The 26,864-nt window shown below is 41.9% G+C and overlaps 1 protein-coding gene across 10 annotated transcripts in view; it reads left to right on the plus strand.

Annotated features, from left to right (window-relative positions):
- znf385b (zinc finger protein 385B) overlaps positions 1 to 26,864 on the plus strand; it is a 392,471-nt gene that overhangs the window by 305,308 nt on the left and 60,299 nt on the right. For 9 of the 10 annotated variants that reach the window (XM_063052069.1, XM_063052067.1, XM_063052075.1 and 6 more), the window contains one exon: positions 3,263 to 3,373. In XM_063052069.1, the coding sequence (XP_062908139.1) occupies positions 3,263 to 3,373 (111 nt within the window). Of the gene's footprint in view, positions 1 to 2,538; positions 2,618 to 3,262; positions 3,374 to 26,864 lie in introns of those variants that run through there. The other variant, XM_063052076.1, reaches the window with a different exon arrangement.

A 26,864-nucleotide genomic window follows, 5' to 3' on the forward strand; every position in this document is an offset into this window, starting at 1 on the left:
GGAAACAGCATTAGAGCTGCTCAAAACATGATCTTGTTGTTTGTACTTCTCTGGCAATTCCCTACGGTGTTGGGCGGCTTTGTACTGATCTGCACAGTGTAACTTGGCCACCAGACAAGCTGACCCATTGCCTGCCAAGAAGGCAAAGACTAGAAGCAAAGAAACATCCTACCACTATAACTTTAGAATAACTCATAGTACCTGGGTAATCTCCAACCTGATGGAATAAACACTAATTTGTCCTTTTGATAAAACTCCCCCTCCCCCCCACTTCTTCTATTCCTCACTCTGGCCTCTTACCTCTTCTTCTCACCTGCCTATCACCTACCCCTAGTGCATCCCCCCTCTTCATCTTTCTCCTATGGTTCACTCTCCTCTCCTATCAGGTTCCTTCTTCTCCAGCCCTTTAACTTTTCCACCCAGCTGCTTCTCCTATCACCTTCTAGCTAGTTCCTCTTCCCCTTCTCCCTATCTTTTTATTCTGATGTCTTCCCCTTTTTCTTTCCAGTCCTGAAGAACAGTCTTGGCCAGAAATGTCAGCTGTTCATTCATTTCCATCGGTGCTGCCTGACCTGTTGAGTTCCTGCAGCATTTTGTGTGTATGAAAATCCTTACAGTTCTTGTCTGTTTCTAACCCCAAAAAAAAATCATCAGCATGCACTGTGTCATTTACGCTTATAGCTAGAATTCTGCTGGTGTATTTAACACTAAAAATAGAATTAACCAAAGGCTGTGTTGTAAGTATCTGGTTTGTTGTATTCTCTGAGAGTTTTAGTAGGTAAACAGATCATATGTGGGTATTCATCTTCATCTGTCTGTTTAAATTACCTCGCCACTTCTGCACAAATTCTGACATCTTTCAGATAATGATATTTATCCTGATTATATTCTGATTAGTTGTCATATACGTATTTTGACATCTGATATTAGAATTTAATTTATCTTGTTTGCACAAAGTTAGAATATATTCAGTGGATTCCAATTAATTGGGGCAAATCGGGGTCAGTATATTTTGGCCCAATTAAGCGGCTGCCCCAATTAGCAGAAGTTTCATAGAACTAGTTATAAAAAGAGACAAACTGTCATTGAATTGAGTAACAAATTATGTATTTAAATTAAATACAGAACAAACTAGAACACTACCAATATTGCTGGGGCTGCCTATCATATCCGACAGTGACAGGAAACTTGTGCAGAAGAGTTTCTGAAGTGGGAAGGCTGTTGAGTGAGACAGTTCCAGGGGGGCACTGGGGCCGTCTCTTGACCTTGGAAGTCCAGGTCCAGTGGTTTGAGTAGACGTCACAACTGGGGGCTTCCCTGGTTGCAGTGGACGACAATAACCACTTCGGTGCCTCGTCATACCTTTTGCCCTCCACGTAGTGTTGTTGAACCGCCTTCCTGACAGTGGAATCCCACTGTAGATCTCATTCGCCTAGTCTGACTTTGCATGCTTTCTCTCTGGGGTGTGAGAACTGCCGGCTGCCCTCACCTGGCTTAGCCCACCTGTCGAAGCAGTGTGCCAGGGTATGGCCCCTGCAGCACACAAACAGCTACTTGGAGCCACAGGTGAGAGTTGAGTGTCTGGTCAGGAACAAAGGTAATATTCAAGATCACTGTAGATACCTTCAACTTCTTCGTAGGTCCTAACTTGTTCAAGTAGCAAAATCGTTTCAACTGCTGTTTCTGACATCCCCAAGTCTGAATGCTTGAAGCCACAATGAGCGATACAGCTCTGAATTGTCTTACTGCTTATTTCTCAGCAACTATCAGTGACAGAAAGTCACTGCTCTTTTAACATAAACACATATAACTGATGCTATTTAAATAACGTCCATGGTATAGTGTCTAATGGCCACGCAAGGGCACGTGACTGATGCTAGTTAGAAAATGTTCAGCAACAGTCTCCTGCTCCAATTAAGTGGCATAGTGTCCCAAATAAATGAAGGAAACCTGCTATTTTCTCGATCTGCTTTTGTTCTTTAAGAGTTGCCCCAAGTTAGCAGCTGTCCGATTTACCAATGGCCCAATTAACTGGATTCCACTGTATATCATGAAATATATGATATGGTGAAATATATGGCTTGATCCTTGATGTTTTCATTAACAAGTTAAGTGAATTTATTATTTGATAATCTATATTAGCAATTTTATTTAGTTTCTCTGGTCATCCGTTTATCAGAGCAGCCCACATCTATAATGCATGTTTTATTCTCTGTAAGTATGTACTGTACTGCATGATGATTTGTGACATAGATAAAACTTATTAAATGTTAATGTGCCATCTTTTTGTAAATTAATCGTTGAGTGTCTATATCCATTGCTTGGTTGTTATAAAGAAACATTGCCTGTTACATGGCAGTTGTTTCTCACTCATTCTCAAGAGACTCAGTACCATGTTGCGTTTGCATAATTTGTCCTTGTACAGCTTCTCACTGTTGTAATTGAGGCTTATGTGCATTGCCTGCTCAATGTTGTTTTAAAAAAAACCTGCATTGGCATGAGGTTAATGCTTTCGATTATTACCCGGCGCACAGCAGAGAATCAGTCTGTGCTGCCATTCTAGCCTTGCTGCACCTCTTTGACTTCTTTTTCCATTATTCTCATGGACAACTTCCAGGTACTCAAACTATACCTTTTTTGGCATTTCAATTTTATTTTCCTAATGCAGCTTGCTTCAAGTGTTCAATAATTAATTTTCTGGTCGAAGAGAGGGAAAACAAGCATTCTCCTGTGACAGTGCTGCTTGTCAGTGGTGGGAGCAGTGCATTTTCCATGCTGCGTGCACAATTTTATCTTGAATAACCTTGCCTCAAAGACGCTGGAAGCACAGCTTTTTAACAGTGTCGCAAAATTCTTAATGTGAATGAACCACCAGCATTTCAAACTCTACTTATGAACAATGTTATTGGTAATTTTACAATAGCCTCATATTTATTTGTACAATCAAATAGATCAATATTTAATTCCAGTTTGAATGCAGCTGCCAGTCTCCTTTTATCTGATGACAGGCTAGACTGCCAAATGCTGTAAACATAACTTGCCTGTTTTAACTCCTTGTATTTTGTGGTAATATTTCTGAAGAACAAACACCGAACAAATGTTTCCTTTCAAAGGATAGCTGCGTTTGTTGCCATTTCTATTAGTCTTTCAGTTTACTATAGGCAGTGTTCTGGTGACTTTCATCCTCAATACTCATAACATTTTCAGGCATTTCTGAAATAGATTTACGGTTAACGATATTTTTATTCTGTTCGCCTTCCAGATGGATCCTGTGCAGAAAGCAGTCATCAACCACACATTTGGAGTTGCAGTTCCTCCCAAAAAGAAGCAAATTATCTCATGTAATGTCTGCCAGCTCCGATTTAATTCAGAGGTAGGAACAGAGCCTGTATTGTATTCCTTTTTAAAATAATTGTGTTTGACGAGTTATAAGAGCTAATGCAAACCACGGTTCCATTCACATGTTTCTGTCGTTGCTTATTTCTGCGAATAATCTGATATGTACTTCACGTTGTGTTAATTTAGTAAGCACTTCGCCAGGGTCAGGATATGTGGTACATTTTTCCACTGCTGGAGCAGCTGTGTAGAAAGGTGATGAGTGTGGCTTACATCTATTTTAGGTCAGCTGTTGGCTGATCTCTGGTGTTGATTACCTTGTGTAAATTACCCAGGTAAAGGCTTTCTTCAAGGTGAGTATTAATAATGCACTGAGTTTTAACATCTTTGTAATAGGATACCCAGGTAATACTTTTTGTCCAGTTGAAAAGACCTAAATGTCAACTTAAGAATTGTGCTTCTGCTTCCAAATCAGTCACTTTACCGAGCTAGTAATTAACAAATGGTGAATTAAATATTCTTAAGCAGTATTTATGTGAATTTTCAGGCACTCTTAAGAAAATTACCTGTCAGTTTTATGCAGAAACACAAAATCTGGATTACCATTCATATTTTTAAAAATGGTAAAATATTTGCTGTATTTTGAGATGCAGTGATGTTGGTGTCAGATTAGAAAACAAAGAAAATATTTATTGTTTATATTTCTTGCTTTAATTGTGAAGGTACCGGGGAGTCATTTCAAAGAATAAAGTTAGAAACAAGATCTGTTCTCTGTACATGTATGATGTTTATAGATAAATATTGACCATTGGTTTTGAGCATATTGAATCAAAGCAGTCGATTGAATTAATTTCTGATATCATGGATTACGCTGGTTAGGCTCAAGGGGGGACGTCATTATAGGAAAGGCTGTCTTGCAATGCAATCATTAGATTTTCTTCTCGTTTCAGATGGGAGCTTGTCATTGCTAGATGACAATTAGATTACACTTTGCACACTTTTTTTTCAGCTGGTCTTGTGGGTTGATGAAGTAAATGTTTATTTGGATAAAAATCCACTGTCAGGTACTGCAGAATATTTTCATTATGGGGGAGTGTAGAGGGCTCAGCAGTTTAAGTAGACTGTAGTCATTCACCATTTGACTGTATAGTTTTGTTTTCCTTTTAAAATTATTTAATATGATACATTGAGCTTATGTAAACTTGACATTTATCCTACATTTGAACAGTTTGTGGTCAATTATTGCCACTGGCAATAAGGAAATGGCAATAATTTAGGAAGGAAGTGAAAATATGTACCACATTCATGCGAGAGAGATATGGTATGTGTGATTATGTAAAGGGATTATAATTGTGTTGTCCCTTTTTTGCCATTCCCTTTGCATTTGTGTTTTTTTTTTATGATGCCGAGTTGCTAGCTCAACACTCAACCCAACGCGCTGGAAAGCGTGCAAGGGGCCACCCGCGATTCGAATCTGGGACCATTCACCTCAAAGTCTGGTGCTGATGCCACTACACCACGGGAAAGGGATTGTAAGATAGTCAGAAATTCATGAGATACTAAATGAGTACTTTGCATTACTGTTCACCAAGGAGAGGGTCATGTGGGATAGTAAGATCAGGAAGAGGTATGCTCATATTCTAGGGCAGGGTTGGGTTCCCAATCTGACAAGGACTTCTGACCCAGATTGGGAACCCTTGTCCTAGGGCATGTTGATGTCAAGGAGGAGGAGATGTTGAAGAAGATTAAGGAAGATAAGTCCACAGGGCCTGATGGGATATATCCAGGTCACTGAGAGAAACAGAGACCTTGAAATCTTTATATTCTCTTTAGCCTCAAGCAAGGTCCCAGAAGACTGGAGAACAAATGTTGCTCCCTTGTATTAAAAGGACAAGAGGAGAAAACCAGGAAATTATATGCTAGTGAGACTTATATTAGTGGTAGGGAAATTATTGGAGAAGATTCAGAGGGATAGAACCTATTCACATTGGAAAAAGTATGAAATGAAATAGGGATATTCAGTATGACTGTGTGGGGGTTGTCCTAAGATTGACTGAATTTTCTGAGAAGCTGACAAACATGATTGATACAGGTAAAACAGTGGATGTTGTCTTCATGGACTTCAGTAGAGAATTTGACAAGGCCACTCATGGCAGGCTGATTAAGAACATTAAGATGCATGGGATCCATGGCTGTGCCATAGTAGACAGAGGCTAATAGTGAAGAGAAATTATTCTGACTGGTGGTCTGTGCCTAGTGCTGTTCCACCCGGGATCATTGCTAGGACCTCTTTTTTTTTTGTTTGTGATATTTGTAAATACTTTTGATGAAAATGTAGGTTTGTTGAGTTTGTGTGCAACGTAAAAATTGGTGGAGTTATGGATAGTGAGGAAGGTTGTCAAAGAATACAGCAGAATACGTGTTAGATGGAAATAAAGGGTAGATGGAGTTTAATCCGTACAAATGTAAGGTGTTGCACTATGGGAGTTTGCATAAGAAGAATGTATGCAGTAAATGGCAGGGCCCTTGATGTACAGACCATCTTTAGCCCAAATGGCTATAATTGACCATAAACTATTCAAACTATACCAGAAGATGCTCTCCGAAAGTAGCAATTATAAGCTGATAGGGCAGTAAAGAAAGTGTACAGTGGACTTGTATTTATCAGTTGGGATACTGAGTAGAGTAGTTGGCAAGTCATGTTACGGCTATATGATACATTGGTCAGGGCCCATTTAGAGTATTGTGTGCACTTCTGGTCAACACATTCCTGGAAGGATGTAGAAGCTTTGGAGAGGGTGCAAAAGGGGGTTGCCACAATGTTATCTGCAATAAGAGAGTATTAGTTATAGGAAGAGATTGGACCAGCTTGGATTGTTTTCTCTGGAGCGTCAGAGGCTGAGGGGCAACTAGGTAGATAAAATGTAAGATTGTGATTGTCATGTATAAAGTGGACAGTCATAGTCTTTTTGCCAAGGTTTAAATTTCAAATACAAGGGAGCATAGATTTAATATGAGGAAGGAAAGTTTAAAGGAGTTTTGTGAGGCAAATTTGCTGCCAGGTGAGGTGGTGTGAATGGATGTGACAATATTTGAGAGGTATTAAGACAAGCACATGGACAGAGGATGCAAGGATACAGACCTGTGTAGGCAAATGTGAACGGTTTAGTTTAGCATTATGGTCAGCAGGCATTGAGGAACAAAGGCCTTCTCCTGGCACTGTACTGTTCTACAGTATGTACTGTGATGGTTTAGGGATGGGGAGCATGTACACAGTTGGGTCTATGAAAATAAAACGAGGATTCATGAGGACCTATTTCACTTAAACCTGATTGAATTCTACTTTATAAGACTTACAAATAGGTTTGTGGTAGTTGTGCTTCCTTCAGCGTTTTTGAAGTTGTATGTGTACAATCGAGCGCAACACTCCCCAGCTCAAACCTGTTTCTTATATGGTGTTCAAGCAACACACACAAAATGCTGGAAGAACTCAGCAGGCCAGGCAGTATCTTGGAAAAGAGTACAGTTGACGTTCCGGGTCGAGACTTTTCATTAGGACTCCTATATGGTGTTAATTCCTTCCACTTCTGACTTTGACTGAAATATTTCTGAAGCAACTGTGCGTACTGGGAGAGCACGGATTTTAGAACAGTGATTCTTCTTCCCTTTCCATTTCAAATTTCTGATTTTAAAAAAATCGTCACTCTGAAGAACAAATTGATTTAAATGTTATCTGAAACAGATTGCTAAATTTTCAAAGATGCTGGATCCAAAATTAATTAAGTAAATTGTACTTGCAGTTTTGTTTTCCTAGTTGAAATTGCGCCAATCATAAAATTGGCATAACCAGTTGTGATCTATGTTAGTGTGCCTGACATTTTTCTAGTTTCAGATGTGTACCCAAAGTCATCAAACAGATGCAATGCAAATTTCAGGCAGTAGCAATGTGACAGAACTCCACAGACAGACCTTGGGAAAAGTTCAAAGTAAATTTATTATCGACGTATGTATTCATCTTCACATGCAACCCTAAGATTTGTTTTCTTGTGGGCATACACAGTAAATCCAAAAACATAATCAAATCAATGAAAGATTGCTCCCTGCACCCAACAGGACAAAAAAAAAACAATGTGCAAAAGACAACAAGCTGTGCAAATACAAAAAAAAAGTAGGTAAGCGATACATATCGAGAACATGACATGAGGAATATAGGAACATGATATTCTCAGTAGAACATAGTGGTTAGCGGTCCTGATTCCACCTTTAGGGAAGCAAGGTTAAGTCCTCATCTCAGTTGTTTTGTCTGTGGAATTTTTATGTTCTCCTCTTGGAATTCTGGTGGGTGCTCTGCTGCCTTCTCACATTGCAACTACATGCTGCTAAATTGCAAGTGTACAGGGGAATAAGGAGTGTGAGAATGGGATTCATTTTTTGGGAGCTGCCATGCAACCAATAGGCTGAATGCTTTGGGGTGATAAATATGTAAAACAGGAACATACCATTCTTGCTTTAAGCAGGATTTAAAGATCCGTTCTGCTAACATTGGGAGACATAATAAGGGTGCTTTGGAACTGGCTGCAGAGTGTTTTGATAGCACCAAAAGTCCACAAGATGCTCGAATGATTATGAAGTGCCTGCTCCAGCATTTAGTTGTCGAGTACACTTTCAATGGATGTCACTGGAGGCAACTTTACATAGTGCAGTGTGAGGCATTGTCAGGATAGAGAGGACAAACATGCACCCATGAGAAACCTATTCACAGGAACTTTTCAGAGAAAATTCAAAACATCTGGATCTCTTTGAAGAATATCTTCGGAAGCTCATATGTTTGAAGTCTATATTAAGAGGGACATGATGTTCTGCACATGACTTTTGACCATCCTCTCTCGTCTGAACTGTGTCTTCTAAGGAGGTGAAAATCATTACATGTTCACCTTTCTGGCTGTTGGATTATTCCATGCAACCATGGTCAGTATCTCCTGTATTTCTCAGTTTGCTGTTTGCTGCAGCATCTGAAGAATCACTAAGGTTTTCTAGTCACAGGAACAATCTCAGTTTTGTTTTTACGTTGAAGAGTGGAAATGGTATAGCATGGGATTTGCCATCATCATTGGCTTCCTTTAAGTAGAGTAACCCAATGACAGTATCGTGCACCTGTATCGTTCTCCCTTGAAGAACGTGGATCTTCTCATTCTCTTGGGCTTTGTTTCCCTCACTATCTAGATGCGTGTAGGTCATGAGAAGAGCTTTATGATGGTAAACGCCATGTTTTCTTGTCAGCTCCCACAACGCTGTACCATTAGGAAGCCTGAGACTGGGCATTCTTAGCAGCCAGCAATGTCCTTCAGAATGGGTCCTAACCAACAAGGGACAAGGTTCAAGGTTGCCTCCTTGAGTACTCACACTGATTATACACCAACTACACCAGGTACAGCAGAATTATAGTGGCAGCCACACAAATACCAAGATAATAGTTCAATATAAGCCTCCGTAGAAATTGCCTATTTTAAGATACCATGGAGAAAAAAGCAAAAAAAAAGCCCCAGTTGAGAAGCACCAGATTTCATTCTGTTCACAACAGTTATAAATGATCAAAACAGTATCACAATATTTTACTTAGGCAACCACTTATGATTAATAATAGTCTCTCACCTATTCCTATCATTTTCAATTCTGCACACAAGGGAAGCTCCTAGAAAACAGGAGGCATTGAGCAGATGTCTCATCACACAATATGACCTTGTACATGGTTGATTCATACATATTAGAAGAACAGAGGAAGCGGAGGGAATAATCATGTGATTGAAATCAAAAGGTCATGAGTATTTATCATAAGAATAAATTGGCAGCCATGGCATCAATCAAAATATTTCACAAGGATACAGTATGTTCTATTGCAGTAAAACTATGTTTCAGCTTTGAAAAGCATCCGTTTTCTCTCAGGTGGCAAACAAGGTTTCCTTTGACTACGTTGACCTGTAATGCATGACATTAGCAATGTGGCGAGTTGACATATTGCACGTCATGCAGTAATGCCAGCTTCTGCCACACAGTGTGACATTACTGCGTAGAGAGAGATGTGATGTGGCTTCACAGAGAAAATATCTAATTGATGCCGGTGGCTTGAGGGTAGCTGAAAATAAAGTAAAATTAAGTTGTATATTAAGAGGAAATCATATCGTTTTTCTGTCGAGTACAAAATCCTGGTACAGTTTCTTTTTGATATAACTTGTCGGTGGATTTCCATAGGCTTGTGCTGTATCCCCTCTGTAGCTACTGAACAGTTGCTCTCTTTCCCTTTGAATTTTCATGCATTTCTTTGAGGATCCATAAAAAGCTCTTGCCCTGGAGGGCCAGGTTCAGATCGCTGGCTCTGACAAATTAAAGAAGCATTCTGAGCTGGCCTTGATGTGGTCAGCATGATACCAGAGAAGTTATGGATGGATGGGCAATATAATTACTGATCTTGTGATGGAGAACACCAGTGCCCTAACCTGCACACTAGGCATTCTCTCAAGAGTGCTGCAAGGTCTTGAGGAGCTTCAGCTGGCTGAAGAGGCCAGACCTCAGGCAGAGATCATAAGAGAACTTCCTCTCCAATCTATAAATTTCCCCTCCAATGGCTCAAGCTGGATTAGGGTGACGATGGATTGTGTAACAAAAACATTTCGGTGATCTCTATACATGCATCAACAGCAGCCATTAGCTGAAAGAAGAGCCCACCACCTGAAGAATGGAGGTGAGTTTCTTGGTTCCCCGACTCTATCACCCTCCCAAAACCGATGACATGTGAGCAGAAACGTTAACTCAGGCTACTGATTATCTTCTGTTTTAAAATTTGTAATGAAGGTACTAATAAAGCAAAGGAGTTTTAGTAATCACAATGAAACATTCATATATGTTAGAATTCAGTGGCTTCTCAATGAAAGGGAGGATAATCTCTTCAAGCATGGTGAGGTACGGTACTCAGAAACATATGACCTTACTTTCTGGGGAACTCCTTTCAAGATTTAGTTATTTTGGCCTAAGACTTGGAGGTGAAGGACTGAGAGTCAACTTTTTATTCTTATATGTTGAACGTGTGAGTTCTATAATAGGCTTACTGAATGAAATGTGTGTGGATAAGTGTGGTGTTTTTAGTAGAGCACAGAACAGTACAGCACAGTGCAGGCCCTTTGGCCCACAATGTTTGTGCCGGCCTTTTAATATCCTGGCAGGGAGGTTTGCTGAGGCTATTGGGGAGAAATTAAACTAGAATTGCTGGGCGTGGGAACCAAACTGAAGAGATGGAGGAAGGAGTGGTTGGCTCACAAATAGAGAGAGCTTGGAGACAGTGCGAGAGGGAGGACAGGCAGGTGATAGAGAAAGGATAGGCTCAGACCAGTGCTTTGAAATGTATCTATTTTAATGCAAGAAGCATCATGAACAAAGCGGATGAGCTTAGAGCGTGGATCTGTACTTGGAGCTGATGTTGTGGCCATTACAGAGATTTGGATGGCTCAGGAGCAGGAATGGTTACTCAGAGTTCCAGGCTTTAAATGTTTCAGAAAGGATAGGGAGGGAAGCAAAAGAGGTGGGGGTGTGGCACTGTTGATTGGAGATAGTGTTATGGCTGCAGAAAAGGAGGAAGTCATGGAAGGATTGTCTGCTGAGTCTCTGTGGGTGGAAGTTAGAAACAGGAAGAGGTCAATAACTCTACTGGGTGTGTTTTATAGACCACCCAATAGTAACAGGGACATCGAGAAGCAGATAGGGAAACACATTCTGGAAAGGTGTAATAATAATAGGGTTGTCGTGGTGGGAGATTTTAATTTCCCAAATATTGATTGGCATCTCCCTTGAGCAAGGGGTCTAGATGGGGTGGAGTTTGTTAGGTGTGTTCAGGAAGGTTTCCTGATACAATATGTAGATAAGCCTACAAGAGGAGAGGCTGTGCTTGTATCCCACCACTAAGCACATTTTTCCGTCCCCACCCCCAGCTTTCCACAGGGATCGCTCCCTACGCGACTCCCTTGTCCATTCGTCCCCCCCATCCCTTCCCATCGATCTCCCTCCCGGCACTTATCCTTATAAGCGGAACAAGTGCTACACATGCCCTTACACTTCCTCCCTCACCACCATTCAGGGCCCCAGACAGTCCTTCCAGGTGAGGCGACACTTCACCTGTGAGTCGGCTGGGGTGCGTCTGGTGCTCCCGATGCGGCCTTCTGCATATTGGTGAGACCCGACACAGGCTGGGAGACCGTTTCGCTGAAAACCTACACCCTGTCTGCAAGAGAAATCAGGATCTCCCAGTGGCCACACATTTTAATTCCACGTCCCATTTCCATTCTGATATGTCTATCCATGGCCTCCTCTACTGTCAAGATGAAGCCACACTCAGGTTGGAGGAACAACACGTTATATTCCGTCTGGGTAGCCTCCAAACTGATGGCATGAACATTGACTTCTCAAACTTCCGTTAATGCCCCACCTCCCTTTTGTACACCATCCGTTATTGCCCATCCTCTGGCTTCCCCCCTCCTCCTTTCTTTCTCCCTAAGCATCGATTGTACCTCTTCCTATAGATGCTACCTGGCCTGCTGCGTTCACCAGCATTTTACCAGCATTTTTTATGTGTGAGGTTGTACTTGATCTGGTTTTGGGAAATGAACCTGGTCAGGTGTCAGGTCTCTCAGTGGGAGAGCATTTTGGAGATAGTGATCATAATTCTATCTCCTTTACCATAGCATTGAAGAGGGGTAGGAACAGACAAGTTATTTGATATCATCGTAATGTACTCTAGCCATATTGAGTATAGGGGTTGTGATATTATGAAGGTTAATTCCTGAACTGAAAAGAAGTGTGACCTTTGCCTTGATAGCTTATTCCACTCAACTCATCAGCTTCATTTTCACAATTAATCAGTAAAGTGAAAAGTTTGTCTAGTTTTGCACAATGCCTTTGGAAACCACTCATAGTAACACATTTCAAGCATCCTGCTGTTGTTTCTCATCTTAAAACTTATTTGCGTCATCTCTTTAACACTATAAGTTATCTTCAAATTAATCAAATATTACCTAGAAATTAAATAGCAGCCGTGAAGGCTCACTATATACACACGCTGAGCTGGCCCAATGGCCGTTTTATTGGAGGATCCACCAATGGAAATCCTGGTGACCCATTGTGTACTACTGAACCAAGGAAAGGAAAGTGACAGTTTTATAATGATCTTTTCAATTCAAAATCCATATTGCTAGGCCTACTGGAAAATATTGCATGTGTGAATTTCACAGGCAATGATTAACACACACAAAACATAACTGGTATTAAGAACAGGTAACTTACTATTTCACACATTATGTTTACCATCGCCCAAAATCTTAATATAAATCAAAGTTGAACAGTAGTCATCAAATATTTACAGTATGTTGTTTTAATAACCTTATTTAAACTACACAATGTTCATTTATGTTCCTTATAGATCAATTTTGGGAATTTCTGTCATGACTTGTGATAAATAGTCAAGTTCAAATTGAAAGCTTGCTGTGTTTCAAACTGGGGGATGGGAGATTTGCTGTCTGATGGGTCAGTGGAGCTGAAAAATTGGTTGAACAACACGCACTAAATGCTGGAGGAACTCAGCAGGTCAGGCAGCAGCTACAGAGGGAAATGAAACAGTCAGTGCCCTTCATCAGGAATTCGGTGGTACAGATTACTGAAAAAAATGCAGTGGAGGCAAACAATGAAGTGCAAGGTAATAATGAGGTAAATTTTGAAGTTGAGTCCATCTTATTGTATAAGGGGTGGTTCAGTAGTCTTGTAAAAGCAAGATAGAAGCTGTCCTTGAGCCTGGAAGTATATGCTTTCAGGCTTTTGCGTCTTCTGCCTGATGGTAGTGGAGAGAACATAGACATAGAAGAGAATAGCACAGTATGGGCCCTTCAGCTGATGATGTTGTGTTGTAGCATGAACCCTACTCCATGATTATCTAACCCTTTCCTCCTACACAGCCCATAACCCTCCATTTCTCTTATATACATGTGCCTGTCTAAGAGTTTTTTTTGAATGTCCCTATTGCATTGGTCTCTACTATCAAGCTGGGCAGTGCACTCTGTAATCTGCATCACTGAAGTCTACACTCTGAGTAAAAAGGAAAAAAACCCTAGCTCTAACATCTCCCCTAAGCTTCCCTCCACTCTCCTTAAACAGATGTCCTCTGATATTAGCCACTACCATTCTGGGGAAAAGATGTTGGCTGTCCACTCTATCAATACTCTCGTAATCTTATACACCTGTATCAAATCTCCTCCCATCCTCCATTACACCAAAGAGAAAAGCTCGAGCTCATTCAATCTTTCCTCATAAGACATATTCTCTAATCCAGGCAGTATCCTGGTAAAACTCCATTGCATAAAGCTTCCATCCTTCCTATAATGAGTTCATCAGAACTGAATGCAATACTCCATATCTGGTCTAACCAGAGTTTTATAGAGCTGCAACATTTCGTCACAGCATTTGAGTTCAATCCCCTAACTATTGAAGATCAGCAGATCATATGCCTCCTCAACCACACTATCAGTCTATGGATCTCAGCTCTCAAATCCTTCTGGAGCCAAACATAGGCTTGCAACCAAGGTCCTGCATGCTGCCCACCTCGAGGTTCCTGCGTGCTGCCTCCCAGAATCCTCTCGGAGACTGCAGAGGGCTGGAACACCCAAACAATCTCCAAACTTCCACAAACACAAGGAGATCTGCAGATGCTGGAATTTGACAAAGGGTACTGTACCTCTTCCTAGAGATGCTACCTGACCTGCTGCGTTCACCAGCAATTTTTATGTGTGTTGCTCCAAACTTCCACACTCACCTTGATGTTTCAATCACCCTGGTTGTGTTAATCAGCAAACAATAGAAACCCATAACTGGCGAAATGGGATCAAACATTGTCTCATGCCCTGTCCCGCCATGAGGTTCATGCATACTGCCTCTGCCTTCTGGAATCCTTTCAGAGCGCTGAAGCACCCAAACGATCTCCAAGCAGCAAAATACAGACTCCAACATTTCCAGAATCACCTTCAAGATGAGAAACACACGTAAAACTAGTGGGAAAAAATGGTTTCATGATCTATCCAAAGGATGTCAACCAAAGGAGCATTGTACGTAGGCGCCATCTTGACCAGAAGCTTACCTATTTGGAAGCATATAATTCTCAGTTCAGAGGCATCCAGATATATGGTGAGCATTGTCCAACACCCTCCAGCAGATTACTTTGGAGTGTAGGTTAACAGTTAGATCAGTGCTGCAACCTATGCACTCCCAGGTTGGAGGAGGAGCAACAACTCATATTTTGTTTGGGTATTCTTCAACCTGATGGCATGAACATTGATTTCCCTGACTTTTGGCAGTGTTTCTCCCTCCCCCTTCCCTGGTCTTCAATTCTCCACTCTGGCTCCCCTCTTTCGTCTACTCTTCTCCTCACCTGCCTATCACCTCCCCTGGTAACCCCTCACCTTACCTTTCTCTCATGGTTGACTCTTTTCTCCTATCAGATTCCTTCTTCTCCAGCCCTTTATCTTTTGTATCTATCATCTATCTTTCCAGCTTCTTACTTCATCCCCCTCCCCCCCTCCAGCTTCCTATTGTGTCTGCTCCCCCCTTCCTTTCCAGTCCTGATGAAGTGTTGATTCATTTCCGTAGATGCTGCCTGACCTGCTGAGTTCTTCCAGCATTTTGTATAGTTGCTCTTGGGTTTCCAACATCTGCAGAATCCCTTGCATTTAGAAAATTAACATATGGGTTCTAGTTCAGAAACTTCTGACCCATCAATGGTTATCACCTCACCAACTATACTGTAAAACATGCCAGAAAAAATCTTGAAATGGAGCATTTATTTCTCAGTGTTTCTCCAACTGGATTATTCTTTGTGACAGCTTCTAAATTGGTTGTTTAATTGTGGAATGGGTTTGAATATCTACTGTATATGCAAGTTAAATACACCATTAGTATTTTTTACTTTTTTAAAATCTAAAACATTTTGATGAGTAGCACATACTACATATATACTCTTTTCTAGACAATGAATGAACTGTTGTGCTTTCAATTTTTTTTCATTACTCTCCTAATTGGCTGTTGAAATCAGGTTATAAAGTTTAATCATTGTATACTATTCATTGTGGAGCTAATTCTAAAATGGGGAGTTTAACCAAATAAAGTAAGTAACTTGCCCTCATTACTTACTTAAGCCAATCACCACTACTGGGGAGTAGGTTGCCACCTGTAGCTTTCTAGACTCCTCTGACGTGGGTCAGTCTTTCAAGTTGTTCCCAGGTGTAGCCCATCTTCAAAGCTTCTTCCCCTCCCAGAAGTGAGGTCTTTGGAGCTTCTGTTGGTGTTTCTGTAGCACTGGGTTTTTATGGGATGGGCTTACTATCCCCATGCCCAACACTCCTCCTTTTGCAGCCGGGTTTAGATCCGTACATGGAGGAGTTCACTCACATTGTAGAGAAGTGAAACATTTGTAATGTAGGCGTTATTTTAATCTTCCAAGATGAATCTGAGAAGGAATAGATCTCAACAATAAACATGACATTTTTCAGATGCTGCAAATCCAGAGCAACACACTCAAAATGCTGGAGGTGCTTTGAGCCATAAAGCATATTTATTTTGCATATTAGTAGCAGGTCACCGTGCAGATAATAATGTGCCCACACTTGTCTCTGAGCTTTGCTAAAACAGTTCTCCAGATTCTGAAGTAGGGACACACTATCATCTTGAAGTGATGTTCTTGTTTTGCAAAACCATAAACTTTTCCTACTATTACTGCTGGAGCTCTCGCTGAGATGGAGCTAAGACAATTTTACCTATATTGTGTCTTAAATGTAAGATATTATCACTGTGCTTTGGGTTTACCGTAATAGGAATTTTGCCTTTTAACATTACACTGCTGACCGAGTCCATCTCTATCCAATCTGTAACAACTGGATAGATTGGGGTACCACGATGGTGTAGCGGTTAGCATGATGCTATTACAGCTCAGAGCATCAGCATTCAATTCCAGCATCCTTTGTAAGGGAATTTGTATGTCCTCACTGTGAACACATGGGTTTCCCCAGGGTACTCTGGTTTCCTCCCACAGTGCAGAGACGTGCCGGTTAATTGGTCATTGTAAATTAGGCGAGGGTTAAATAAGTGGGTTGCTGGGCAGTGTGGCTCATTGGGCCAGAAGTTCCTATTCTGCCTTGTATCTCTAAATAAATAAATAAATAAATAAACTGGAAAAAGCTGGCTTTCTTGCTGGTCTTTTTATTTTGTTAAAAGGTGGCATTATGATATTAGCTCAAGATATTGTTTGAAGCTTATGGACTATCAATGCCTTGGGCATGCTCCACTAAGTGTCGGGATCCTTCAATTCCTGACCACCAGACTGCAACCAACCATGTAGACATCATAGTAAAGAAAACTCATCAACTTTGACCTTTAACAATTTGTAGAGATGCACCAATAGAAATCATCCTATCTCGATGCATGCTGGTTTGCTCTGGCAGCAGCTCTGCATGTGACCATAAAAGACTGCAGAGTTATGGATCACAGATACCAACCTCCCCTCTACGGACTCAGTCTATACATCTCACTACCTCAATAAAGCAGCCAGCTGAAACGTAGCGGTGAGGTCCAGACCCAGAACATACCGAATCGACAGGGCCTGGGTCCGAGAGTGAGGGATGTCCTGATGTTTGGATGATTTAAATGTCAGGCCAGATTGAAAAAGCAGTGTGTCAGGACCAGAGGCGAGAGTCGGGCCAGTTCTGCTCGCTCTCCGTGACGTTTACTCGGCTCTGCACTGAACTGAGGCTGTGGCCTGCTGCGGCTGCAGTGACCACTTTCGCCTCATTGCCAGCATTTTAGCTATGCTCACTGCCCAAATTGTCCTTCCAAGTGAGGAACACTACACCTGCAAGTCTGTTGGAGTTGTGTGTTGTATCCAGTGCTCCCGATGGATGCGGTCTCCATTGTTGACACCTGACAAAAATTGTGGGATCGCTTTGTTGAGCACCACCGCTCCAGCTGTCAAACAGCACAATTTCCCTATAGCCAGCCATTTTAATTCTTACCCCCAGTCCCATTCTGACATGTCAGTCTGTGACCTGCTGTTTTGCCATGATGATGTCACTCTCAGGGTGGAGGAGCAACACCTCATCTTCAGCCTAGGTAGCCTCCAACCTTATGGCATGAACATCAATTTCTCCTTCTAGTAATTTTTTTATTCCCTCCCTCATCCCCTTCTATTCCCCATTCTGGCCGCTTACTCTTTTCCTCACCTGCCTATCACCTCCTCTTGGTGAACCTCCTCCTTCCCTTTCTCCCATGGTCCACTCTCCTCTCCTATCAGGTTCCTTCTTCTCCAACCCTTTGCCTTTCCCACCCATCTGGCTGCACCTATCACCTTCTAGCCAGTCCTTCTATCACCCCACTTCACTTTCTATTCTGGTGACTTCACCCTCCTTTCCCAGTCCTGAAGAAGGGTCTCAGCCCAAAACGTCGACTGTTCATTCATTTCCAAAGATGCTGTCTGACCTGTTGAGTTCCTTCAAACATTTTGTGTGTGATGCCTCATCAGTCTTTGCCTGGCCAAATATTTGGAGACGCTGTTGCTCAGAATCCGCTCCATTGATTTCCCATCACTGAAATTAGGCTCGCCAGCCTGTAGTTATCTGGCTTGCCTCTTAAGTAACAGCACAATATTAGCTATCTTTGGTCTTTTTGTACCTCACTTATGGTTAAAGCTGATGTAGATATCTCTGCAACAGTCATAGTCAAAGTCATAGTCATACTTTATTGATCCCAGGGGAAATTGGTTTTCATTACAGTTGCACCATAAATAATAAATAGTAATAGAACCATAAATAGTTAAATAGTAATATGTAAATTATGCCAGTAAGTTATGAAGTTCATATATAAGTTCAGGACCAGCCTATTGGCTCAGGGTGTCTGACCCTCCAAGGGAGGAGTTGTAAAGTTTGATGGCCACAGGCAGGAATGACTTCCTATGACATTCTGTATTGCATCTTGGTGGAACGAGTCTCTGGCTGAATGTACTCGGGTGCCCACCCAGTACATTATATAGTGGATGGGAGACATTGTCCAAGATGGCATGCAACTTGAACAGCATCCTGTTTTCAGACACCACCATGAGAGAGTCCAGTTCCATCCCCACAACATCACTGGCTTTATGAATGAGTTTGTTGATTCTATTGGTGTCTGCTACCCTCAGCCTGCTGCCCCAGCACACAACAGCAAACATGATCGCACTGGCCACCACAGACTCGTAGAACATCCTCAGCATCGTCCGGCAGATGTTAAAGGACCTCAGTCTCCTCAGGAAATAGAGACGGTCCAGTCCAGTTTATTGTCAATTCATAATTAGGTATTTGTAATCCTCCACCATGTCCACCCTGACCCCCTAGATGGAAACAGGAGTCACTGGTACCTTAGCTCTCCTCAGGTCTACCACCAGCTCCTTAGTTTTTTTCACATTAAGCTGCAGATAATTCTGCTCACACCATGTGACAAAGTTTCCTACCGTAGCCCTGTACTTAGCCTCATCCCCCTTGCTGATGCATCCAACTATGGCAGAGTCATCCGAAAACTTCTGAAGACGACAAGACTCTGTACAGTAGTTGAAGTCCGAGGTGTAAATGGTGAAGAGAAAGGTAGACAAGACAGTCCCCTGTGGAGCCCCAGTACTGCTGACCACTCTGTTGGACACACAGTGTTGCAAGCACACGTACTGTGGTCTGCCAGTCAGGTAATCAAGAATCCATGACACCAGGGTAGCATCCACCTGCATCGCTGTCAGCTTCTCTCCCAGAAGAGCAGGGCGGATGGTGTTGAACGCACTGGAGAAGTCAAAAAACATGACCCTCACAGTGCTCGCTGGCTTGTCCAGGTGGGCGTAGACACGGTTCAACAGGTAGACGTCAGCATCCTCAACTCCTAGTCGGGGCTGGTAGGCGAACTGGAGGGGATCTAGGTGTGGCCTGACCATAGGCTGGAGCAGCTCCAGAACAAATCTCTCCAGGGTCTTCATGATGTGGGAGGTCAATGCCACCGGTCTGTAGTCATTGAGGCCGCTGGGGCGCGACGTCTTCGGCACAGGGACGAGGCAGGACGTCTTCCACAGTACAGGAACCCTCCAGAGCCTCAGGCCCAGGTTGAATACATGGTGAAGTACTCCACATAGCTGAGGGGCACAGGCTTTGAGCACCCTGGTACTGACACCATCCGGTCCTGCAGCCTTCCTTGGGTTGAGACGTTTCAGCTGTCTTCTCACCTGTTCAGCTGTGAAGCCCACCGTGGTGGTTTCGTGTGGGGAAGGGGTATAGTAATGAGAGCAGGGTGGGGGACTGTGAGGAGGGGTAGGAGGGGAGAGTGGAATATGTATTGGTTGGGGGCCGACAACAGATGGCTCATGTGGGGGATGGGCAGGGGCCACAATGTCAGATCTGTTAAAGAACAGGTTATGTTCATTGGTCCTGTCCACACTGCCTTCAGCTCCTCTGTTGCTAGTTTGCCGGAACCCAGTGATGGACCTCATCCCCCTCCAGACCTCTCTCATGTTGTTCTGCTGGAGTTCCAGTCAAGCTTCCTCCTGTACCTGTCTTTAGCCTCCCTGATCCTGGCTTTCAGGACCCTCTGTATTGCCCTCAGCTCCTCCCTATTTCCATCTCTAAACGCCCTCTTTTTAGCGTTCAGGATGTCCTGAATGTCCTTTGTCACCCATGGCTTGTTATTTGAATAACAAAGGACAGTTCTTGTCGGAACATTGCAGTCCACACAGAAGCTGGTGTAATCAGTGATGCACTCTGTGAGCCCATCAATATCCTCTCCATGTGGCTCACAGAGTGCCTTCACACATAAAAGTTGCTGGTGAACACAGCAGGCCAGGCAGCATCTCTAGGAAGAGGTACAGTCAATATTTCGGGCCGAGATCCTTCGTCAGGACTAACTGAAGGAAGAGCTAGTAAGAGATTTGAAAGTGGGAGTGGGAGGGGGAGATGCAAAATGATAGGAGAAGACAGGAGGGGGAGGGATGGAGCCAAGAGCTGGACAGATATCTCTGCCAGAGATATTTCATTCGAGCAGCAGAGCAGGATTTTATGGCGATTTCTCAGCACTGGACTTGTGTGATAAATTGTGAATGACCCTGAAAATCACTTCCCTGAAGAACATAAATATTATCTGTCTCATTAAATCATGAATTTGCTCCTTTAAATCTTGGTTGGAATTTTAACAAAGGGCAAAGATTTGCTGATGTACTTGCAATTAAGCATGTATTTGCACATTGGCCCTTGGGACCCAGTTACAAAAGCAGCAAAGTAGTTGGCACTTCCACAAAGTGTGCATAGATTAACCGGCACCAATTACCAGTGACGAACCAAGCCCAGTTAGTTCATCCTTTCTCTAAACTTGTTAAAATTTTGCTCCAATAAACCTCAAGGGTTGATCAAAAAGGCAAAATCAAACAAGCGATGTACACAATACAACACACACACTCAATGTTTTAAGAAAAGCTTCTTCCCCGCTGCTATCAGAGATCTGAATGGTCACCTCAGTATTTGTCCTTTGCACCCCCTATTTTCTAAATTATAGTTTTTTTTTTGTCTTGCGCTGTACTGCTGCCATGAAACAACAAATTTCACAACATATGTCAGTGATAATAAAACTTGATTCTGATTAATTCTTTTTCACAAAGCAAAATGTAACAGGAAACCTCTCCAGATTTCTGCAGAAATAGCAAACAAACATCTCTGGCCTGAATCCCAAAGTTTAAAGGCAAACATAAACAATCAAAGTTTACTCCTCACTGTTTTACTGCAGATTTGTTCTTTTGCATGGCAGCAGCAATTCAATGTCTACTAACTACCATGGAATATCTTGCACTAACTTAAAAAACTCTAGAAGAGGGTTATCCAATGTGGTTTGTGAATAAATACTTCTATTTTGGGTCAAGGGTACCATACTATTTGTGCTTTGAATTTTAAAGGTTTTTACCCATATGTAGACCCATGATTATGTCACATGGTCTTTCAAAGCACAGTGTGTTCGGTTTTAGGTACAGTATTTTGATTCATTTCCAGATAAAAGGAAACATTTCCTTGCAAAAAAGCTTATTTTTTATAGGTAGTTGGAATGATTTAAATCTTTTTTGAACCCTGAGAGCAATTTGAAAAAGTTAATCCATAATTATTCACTAAAATTCTTCAAAATTGAGCCCTCAGCCATTAATAATGAAAATTCATGCTTTATTTAACCACAATGTTTCATAGCATCAAGCAACAGGATTAGGTGACTTCTACAAGAAATTTAGCTGTTAGCGCCACGAGTAATCAGTGTTTCAATGGGATTTACAGGTCTGTTGTGACATAAGCAACAAAGGTATAATGTGGATGACTGTGAGGAAATGCATTTTAAGAGGAAAAGGGAGAGAAAAGGGAGAAAAAAGTGATGGGAACTGGAACGATAATGGTGTGTGTGGAGAGAAAGGAGTATCAGATTATTCAATTGCATGTCTTTCCCAGGAGATAAGAATAATGCGGTGTGAAAAGATCAAAAGAGTGCTGAATGTTATATGCATGGAATAGAATGCAAGGATGAAGTAATTTCAGTTTGTATTAAACATTAGGCCAGTGTTATAAAGTATTTTGCCCCATTGCAAAAGGCCCTAAAATATTAAAAATGCAAATATTGTCGATCCATCAAGCTGATTTCAATATGGAAGCTGATGGTTATGAGGAGAGCCCTCCCCAATATTAAGGCAATTTCCGATGTAGCAATGAAGATTTTTAACCCAGGATATACCATACTGTGCAAAAGTCTCAGGCATATGTATATAGTTAGGGTGCCTAAGACTTTTGCACAATACTGTAATTGTCAACATGAAGTGGAGAGCGAGTTTGTAAATTCGGCGGGAGCAGCGACGTTGGGAAAAGCGAAGATGAAGCACTGTGGGGGGTGGGGTGTGTATGGGACAGATGTCAGAGAAGGAGTGCCAGGGCAGGGGGAGGGGGTGTCGTGGTGCAGACACACCTATTACCAGGCAACACACATCAAAGTTGCTGGTGAACGCAGCAGGCCAGGCAGCATCTCTAGGAAGAGGTGCAGTCGACGTTTCAGGCCGAGACCCTTCGTCAGGACTAACTGAAGGAAGAGTTAGTAAGAGATTTGAAAGTGGGAGGGGGAGGGGGAGATCCAAAATGATAGGAGAAGACAGGAGGGGGAGGGATGGAGCCGAGAGCTGGACAGGTGATTGGCAAAAGGGATATGAGAGGATCATGGGACAGGAGGCCCAGGGAGAAAGACAAGGGGAGGGGGAGCCCAGAGGATGGGCAAGGGGTATAGTCAGAGGGACAGAAGGAGAAAAAGGAGAGAGAGAGAAAGAATGTGTGTATAAAAGTAAATAACGGATGGGGTACGAGGGGAAGGTGGGGCATTAGTGGAAGTTAGAGAATTCAATGTTCATGCCATCAGGTTGGAGGCTATCCCTCCCCCTCCTGTCTTCTCCTATCATTTTGGATCTCCCCCTCCCACTTGCACTTTCAAATCTCTTACTAACTCTTCCTTCAGTTAGTCTTGACGAAGGGTCTCGGCCTGAAACGTCGACTGTACCTCTTCCTAGAGATGTTGCCTGGCCTGCTGCGTTCACCAGCAACTTTGATGTGTGTTGCTTGAATTTCCAGCATCTGCAGAATTCCTGTTGTTTGTATCACCAGGCAAGGTCATTTAATTCCAACCAATTGGTTTATTGATCATTACAGAATGTCTCTCTGGTGCTCCCTCCTCCCTCTCTTCTCCCTTTCCCTTTCCCCAACCATGATTCCCCTCTCCCTGTCCCCTTCCCACTCTCAGCCCACAATAGAGAACCATATCAGAATCAGGATTAGCATCACTCACACGTCATGAAACTTGTTTTCTTTTGCTGCAGCCATGCAGGGTAATACATAAAATTACTACAGTGCTGTGCGAAAGTCTTACGCATCTTAACTATATAGTCATAGTCATAGTCATAGTCATACTTTATTGATCCCGGGGGAAATTGGTTTTTGCCTCAGTTGCACCATAAATAGTTAAATAGTAATAAAACCATAAATAGTTAAATAGTAATATGTAAATTATGCCTGGAAATAAGTCCAGGACCAGCCTATTGGCTCAGGGTGTCTGACCCTCCAAGGGAGGAGTTGTAAAGTTTGATGGCCACAGGCAGGAATGACTTCCTATGACGCTCTGTGTTGCATCTTGGTGGAATGAGTCTCTGGCTGAATGTACTCCTGTGCCCAACCAGTACATTATATAGTGAATGGGAGACATTGTCCAAGATGGCATGCAACTTGAACAACATCCTGTTTTCAGACACCACCGTCAGAGAGTCCAGTTCCATCCCCCCAACATCACTGGCCTTATGAATGAGTTTGTTGATTCTGTTGGTGTCTGCTACCCTCAGCCTGCTGCCCCAGCACACAACAGCAAACATGATCGCACCGGCCACCACAGACTCGTAGAACATCCTCAGCATCGTCCGGCAGATGTTAAAGGACCTCAGTCTCCTCAGGAAATAGTGATGACTCTGACCCTTCTTGTAGACAACCTCAGTGTTCTTTGACCAGTCCAGTTTATTGTCAATTCGTATCCCCAGATATTTGTAATCCTCCACCATGTCCACCCCGACCCCCTGGATGGAAACAGGGGTCACCGGTACCTTAGCTCTCCTCAGGTCTACCACCAGCTCCTTAGGCTTTTTCACATTAAGCTGCAGATAATTCTGCTCACACCATGTGACAAAGTTTCCTACCGTAGCCCTGTACTCAGCCTCATCTCCCTTGCTGACGCATCTAACTATGGCAGAGTCATCAGAAAACTTCTGAAGATGACAAGTTGAAGTCCGAGGTATAAATGGTGAAGAGAAAGGGAGACAAGACAGTCCCCTGTGGAGCCTCAGTGCTGCTGATCACTCTGTCGGACACACAGTGTTGCAAGCACACGTACTGTGGTCTGCCAGCCAGGTAATCAAGAATCCATGACACATATATATATGTGCCTAAGACTTTTGCACAGTACTGTAACAGCTTGTTAAAGGGTTTAGATAGTGATTAAGAAAAGAGATTTTTGTCTAGTTTTATAACCTGTCAAAGAGCCATCAATGACTTATCATATTCACTTAAATAAAAGGTTTGTTTAAATTCTGTTGCAAATGTTCATAATATAATTCAGTTTAGCACTTCAGTGCACTACTTTGTAAGTGCTTCTTAGAGATATAAAGACTGATGCCTCACTGTTTGCTCGGTCACTTAGCTTAAAATTGCCTACAAACCTGTAGAATATAATTTATCCAATGGTGTATTAATAATTTGTAAATTATTTATGTGTTTGTTTTGCATATAGGTTCCATGCTTAGAGGAATATAACATTTTGAAAATTAACTTTTCCTGTAGATCCCTGTGTTTACGTGCTCACACTTGGTGTTTATGTATTCCTATAATGACAGGAAATGAAGTTGGTTATACAATTGGCATTAAAGACAAGTGTAACCAGAGTGCTCAAACGCGTTGGTGAAATAAAATTGTGTATCTTTTTAGCCTTATTAAATTCTTAGATTGTTTATTTCACTACAAAGATTAAATATAGCTGCTTCATTATCTAATATGACCTTCAGAGTTGTTCTATGGCATGCTATTTGAAAGTCTGATCTGTTCTTGAAAGTTCTGGTGTAAATTTGACATTTAGTTTTCCCCAACTCTGCTATTATTAGATGAATATATATTGTTATATGACTATTTGCATTATATCGAACTTCCTAGATTACAGTTTTAAAGTGCTTTTGTTGACATTGGGTACAAGTCTCAACAGCAATGTCCACTATTCATGAACAAAGTTATTTAAAAAAACACACATTTTGCTGCTCTCTGCATATATTTGAGACATGGCAGACTCTGTACGCTGATTCATGTGAGGCAGATGTCTGGATGTACAAATGTATAAACTCCACCGCTTGCAAACACTCAACCTATTTACAGCTCATACATATGAAGGAGCATCTGAGAGATTGGCCGTGTGGATTTGCTAGCTGTTGTGAGGCTGCAAACATCCTCGGTCATCTGCGAATTTGGTTCAGGGTCACAATTCAATTTGCAAATTCACGGGAACAGAATCCTGTTATAATCTGTAGTTTCCTTCTCAACCTAATTTTTAAAAGCATAAAATATATTTTGTGTTTTAGAAATAAAGAATGCTTTTTTGACAGATTTAATAACTGATAACAGCATAATTTCAAATTATGTTTTTTTTCATATTCAATAAATAAAATATATAGGTATAGATAGGGTAAATGCAAGCAGCCTTTTTCTACTGAGGTTGGGTGGGACTACAACCAGATTCATGGGTTGAGAGTGAAAGGTGAGAAGTTTAAGGGGAACATGAGGGGAAACTTCTTCACTCAGAGAGTGGTGAGAGTATGGAATGAGCTGCCAGCACAAGTGGTGTATGCGAGCTCAATTTCAATGTTGAGGAGATGTTTGGATAGGTATATGGATGGTAGGGGTACAGAGGGCTACGGTCTCAGTGCAGATCAATAGGAGTAGGTGGTATAAATGGTTTGTCACAGACTAGATGGGCTGAAAGGCCTGTTTCTGTGCTGTACTTTCCTACAATTTTATATTGGTAACATTGCTGTTTATGAAAGATGAATTATTTAACATACATGCAAGTTCACCTATCTGTAAAGAACTTCCAGTGGTTGTTACGATCATTCTCAGTAACTGGTGTAAAATTAGCAGAAACTCAAGAGTAATTCTAGCTTTTAAGAGCTTCTAAAATAGGCTTCTTTAATTATGAAACAAAAGCAGAAAATGCAGGTTGTGCAGCATCTGTGGCATGCGAAACAGAGTAAACATTCCAGGTTGTTGTTTGTTCGGAGATGTAGCATGGCAGCAGGTCCATCTGGTCCAACGAATCACCCAATTACACCCACGTGATCATTTAACCTACTAACTCACGCATCTCTGGAATGTGGAGGGAAACCAGAGTACCCGGAGGAAACTTGTGCAGTCGTGGGGAGAACATAAAAAGTCCTTACGGACAGTGGCGAGAACTGAACCTCCAAAGCATTGCACTAACCATTATGCGACTCTGCTGCCCCTAGATTTTATTTCAGACTTCTAGCATCAAAAGCCGTTTCTTCTTCAACTATTTATATTGTGCTTGTTAATGTTTTCTGATTGTGCTGTGGTTTTTCCCAACAATGAACTAACACAGTTGCATTTTTTGAGCAGTTTATTTCTGCAAAACATCAACTTGTGCCTTGTAAGCGGTAATTCAAGTAATACCATTCCATCTGCTTTTGATGAAATCTGCTTTTCATATTAAAGTGTGACATATATGCATATTTTTATTACCTGAAGTTCGCGTTAACAGTTTATTTTAGGGACCTGCCAAACATATTGGGGGGTGGGGGGGGTGGGAAAAGCACTGAAAGCTTAACTTCATTTCAAAACCTATTT

The sequence above is a fragment of the Mobula hypostoma genome, chromosome 6 (assembly GCF_963921235.1).
Source record: "Mobula hypostoma chromosome 6, sMobHyp1.1, whole genome shotgun sequence".
In the NCBI taxonomy this organism is placed as follows: Eukaryota; Metazoa; Chordata; class Chondrichthyes; order Myliobatiformes; family Myliobatidae; genus Mobula; species Mobula hypostoma.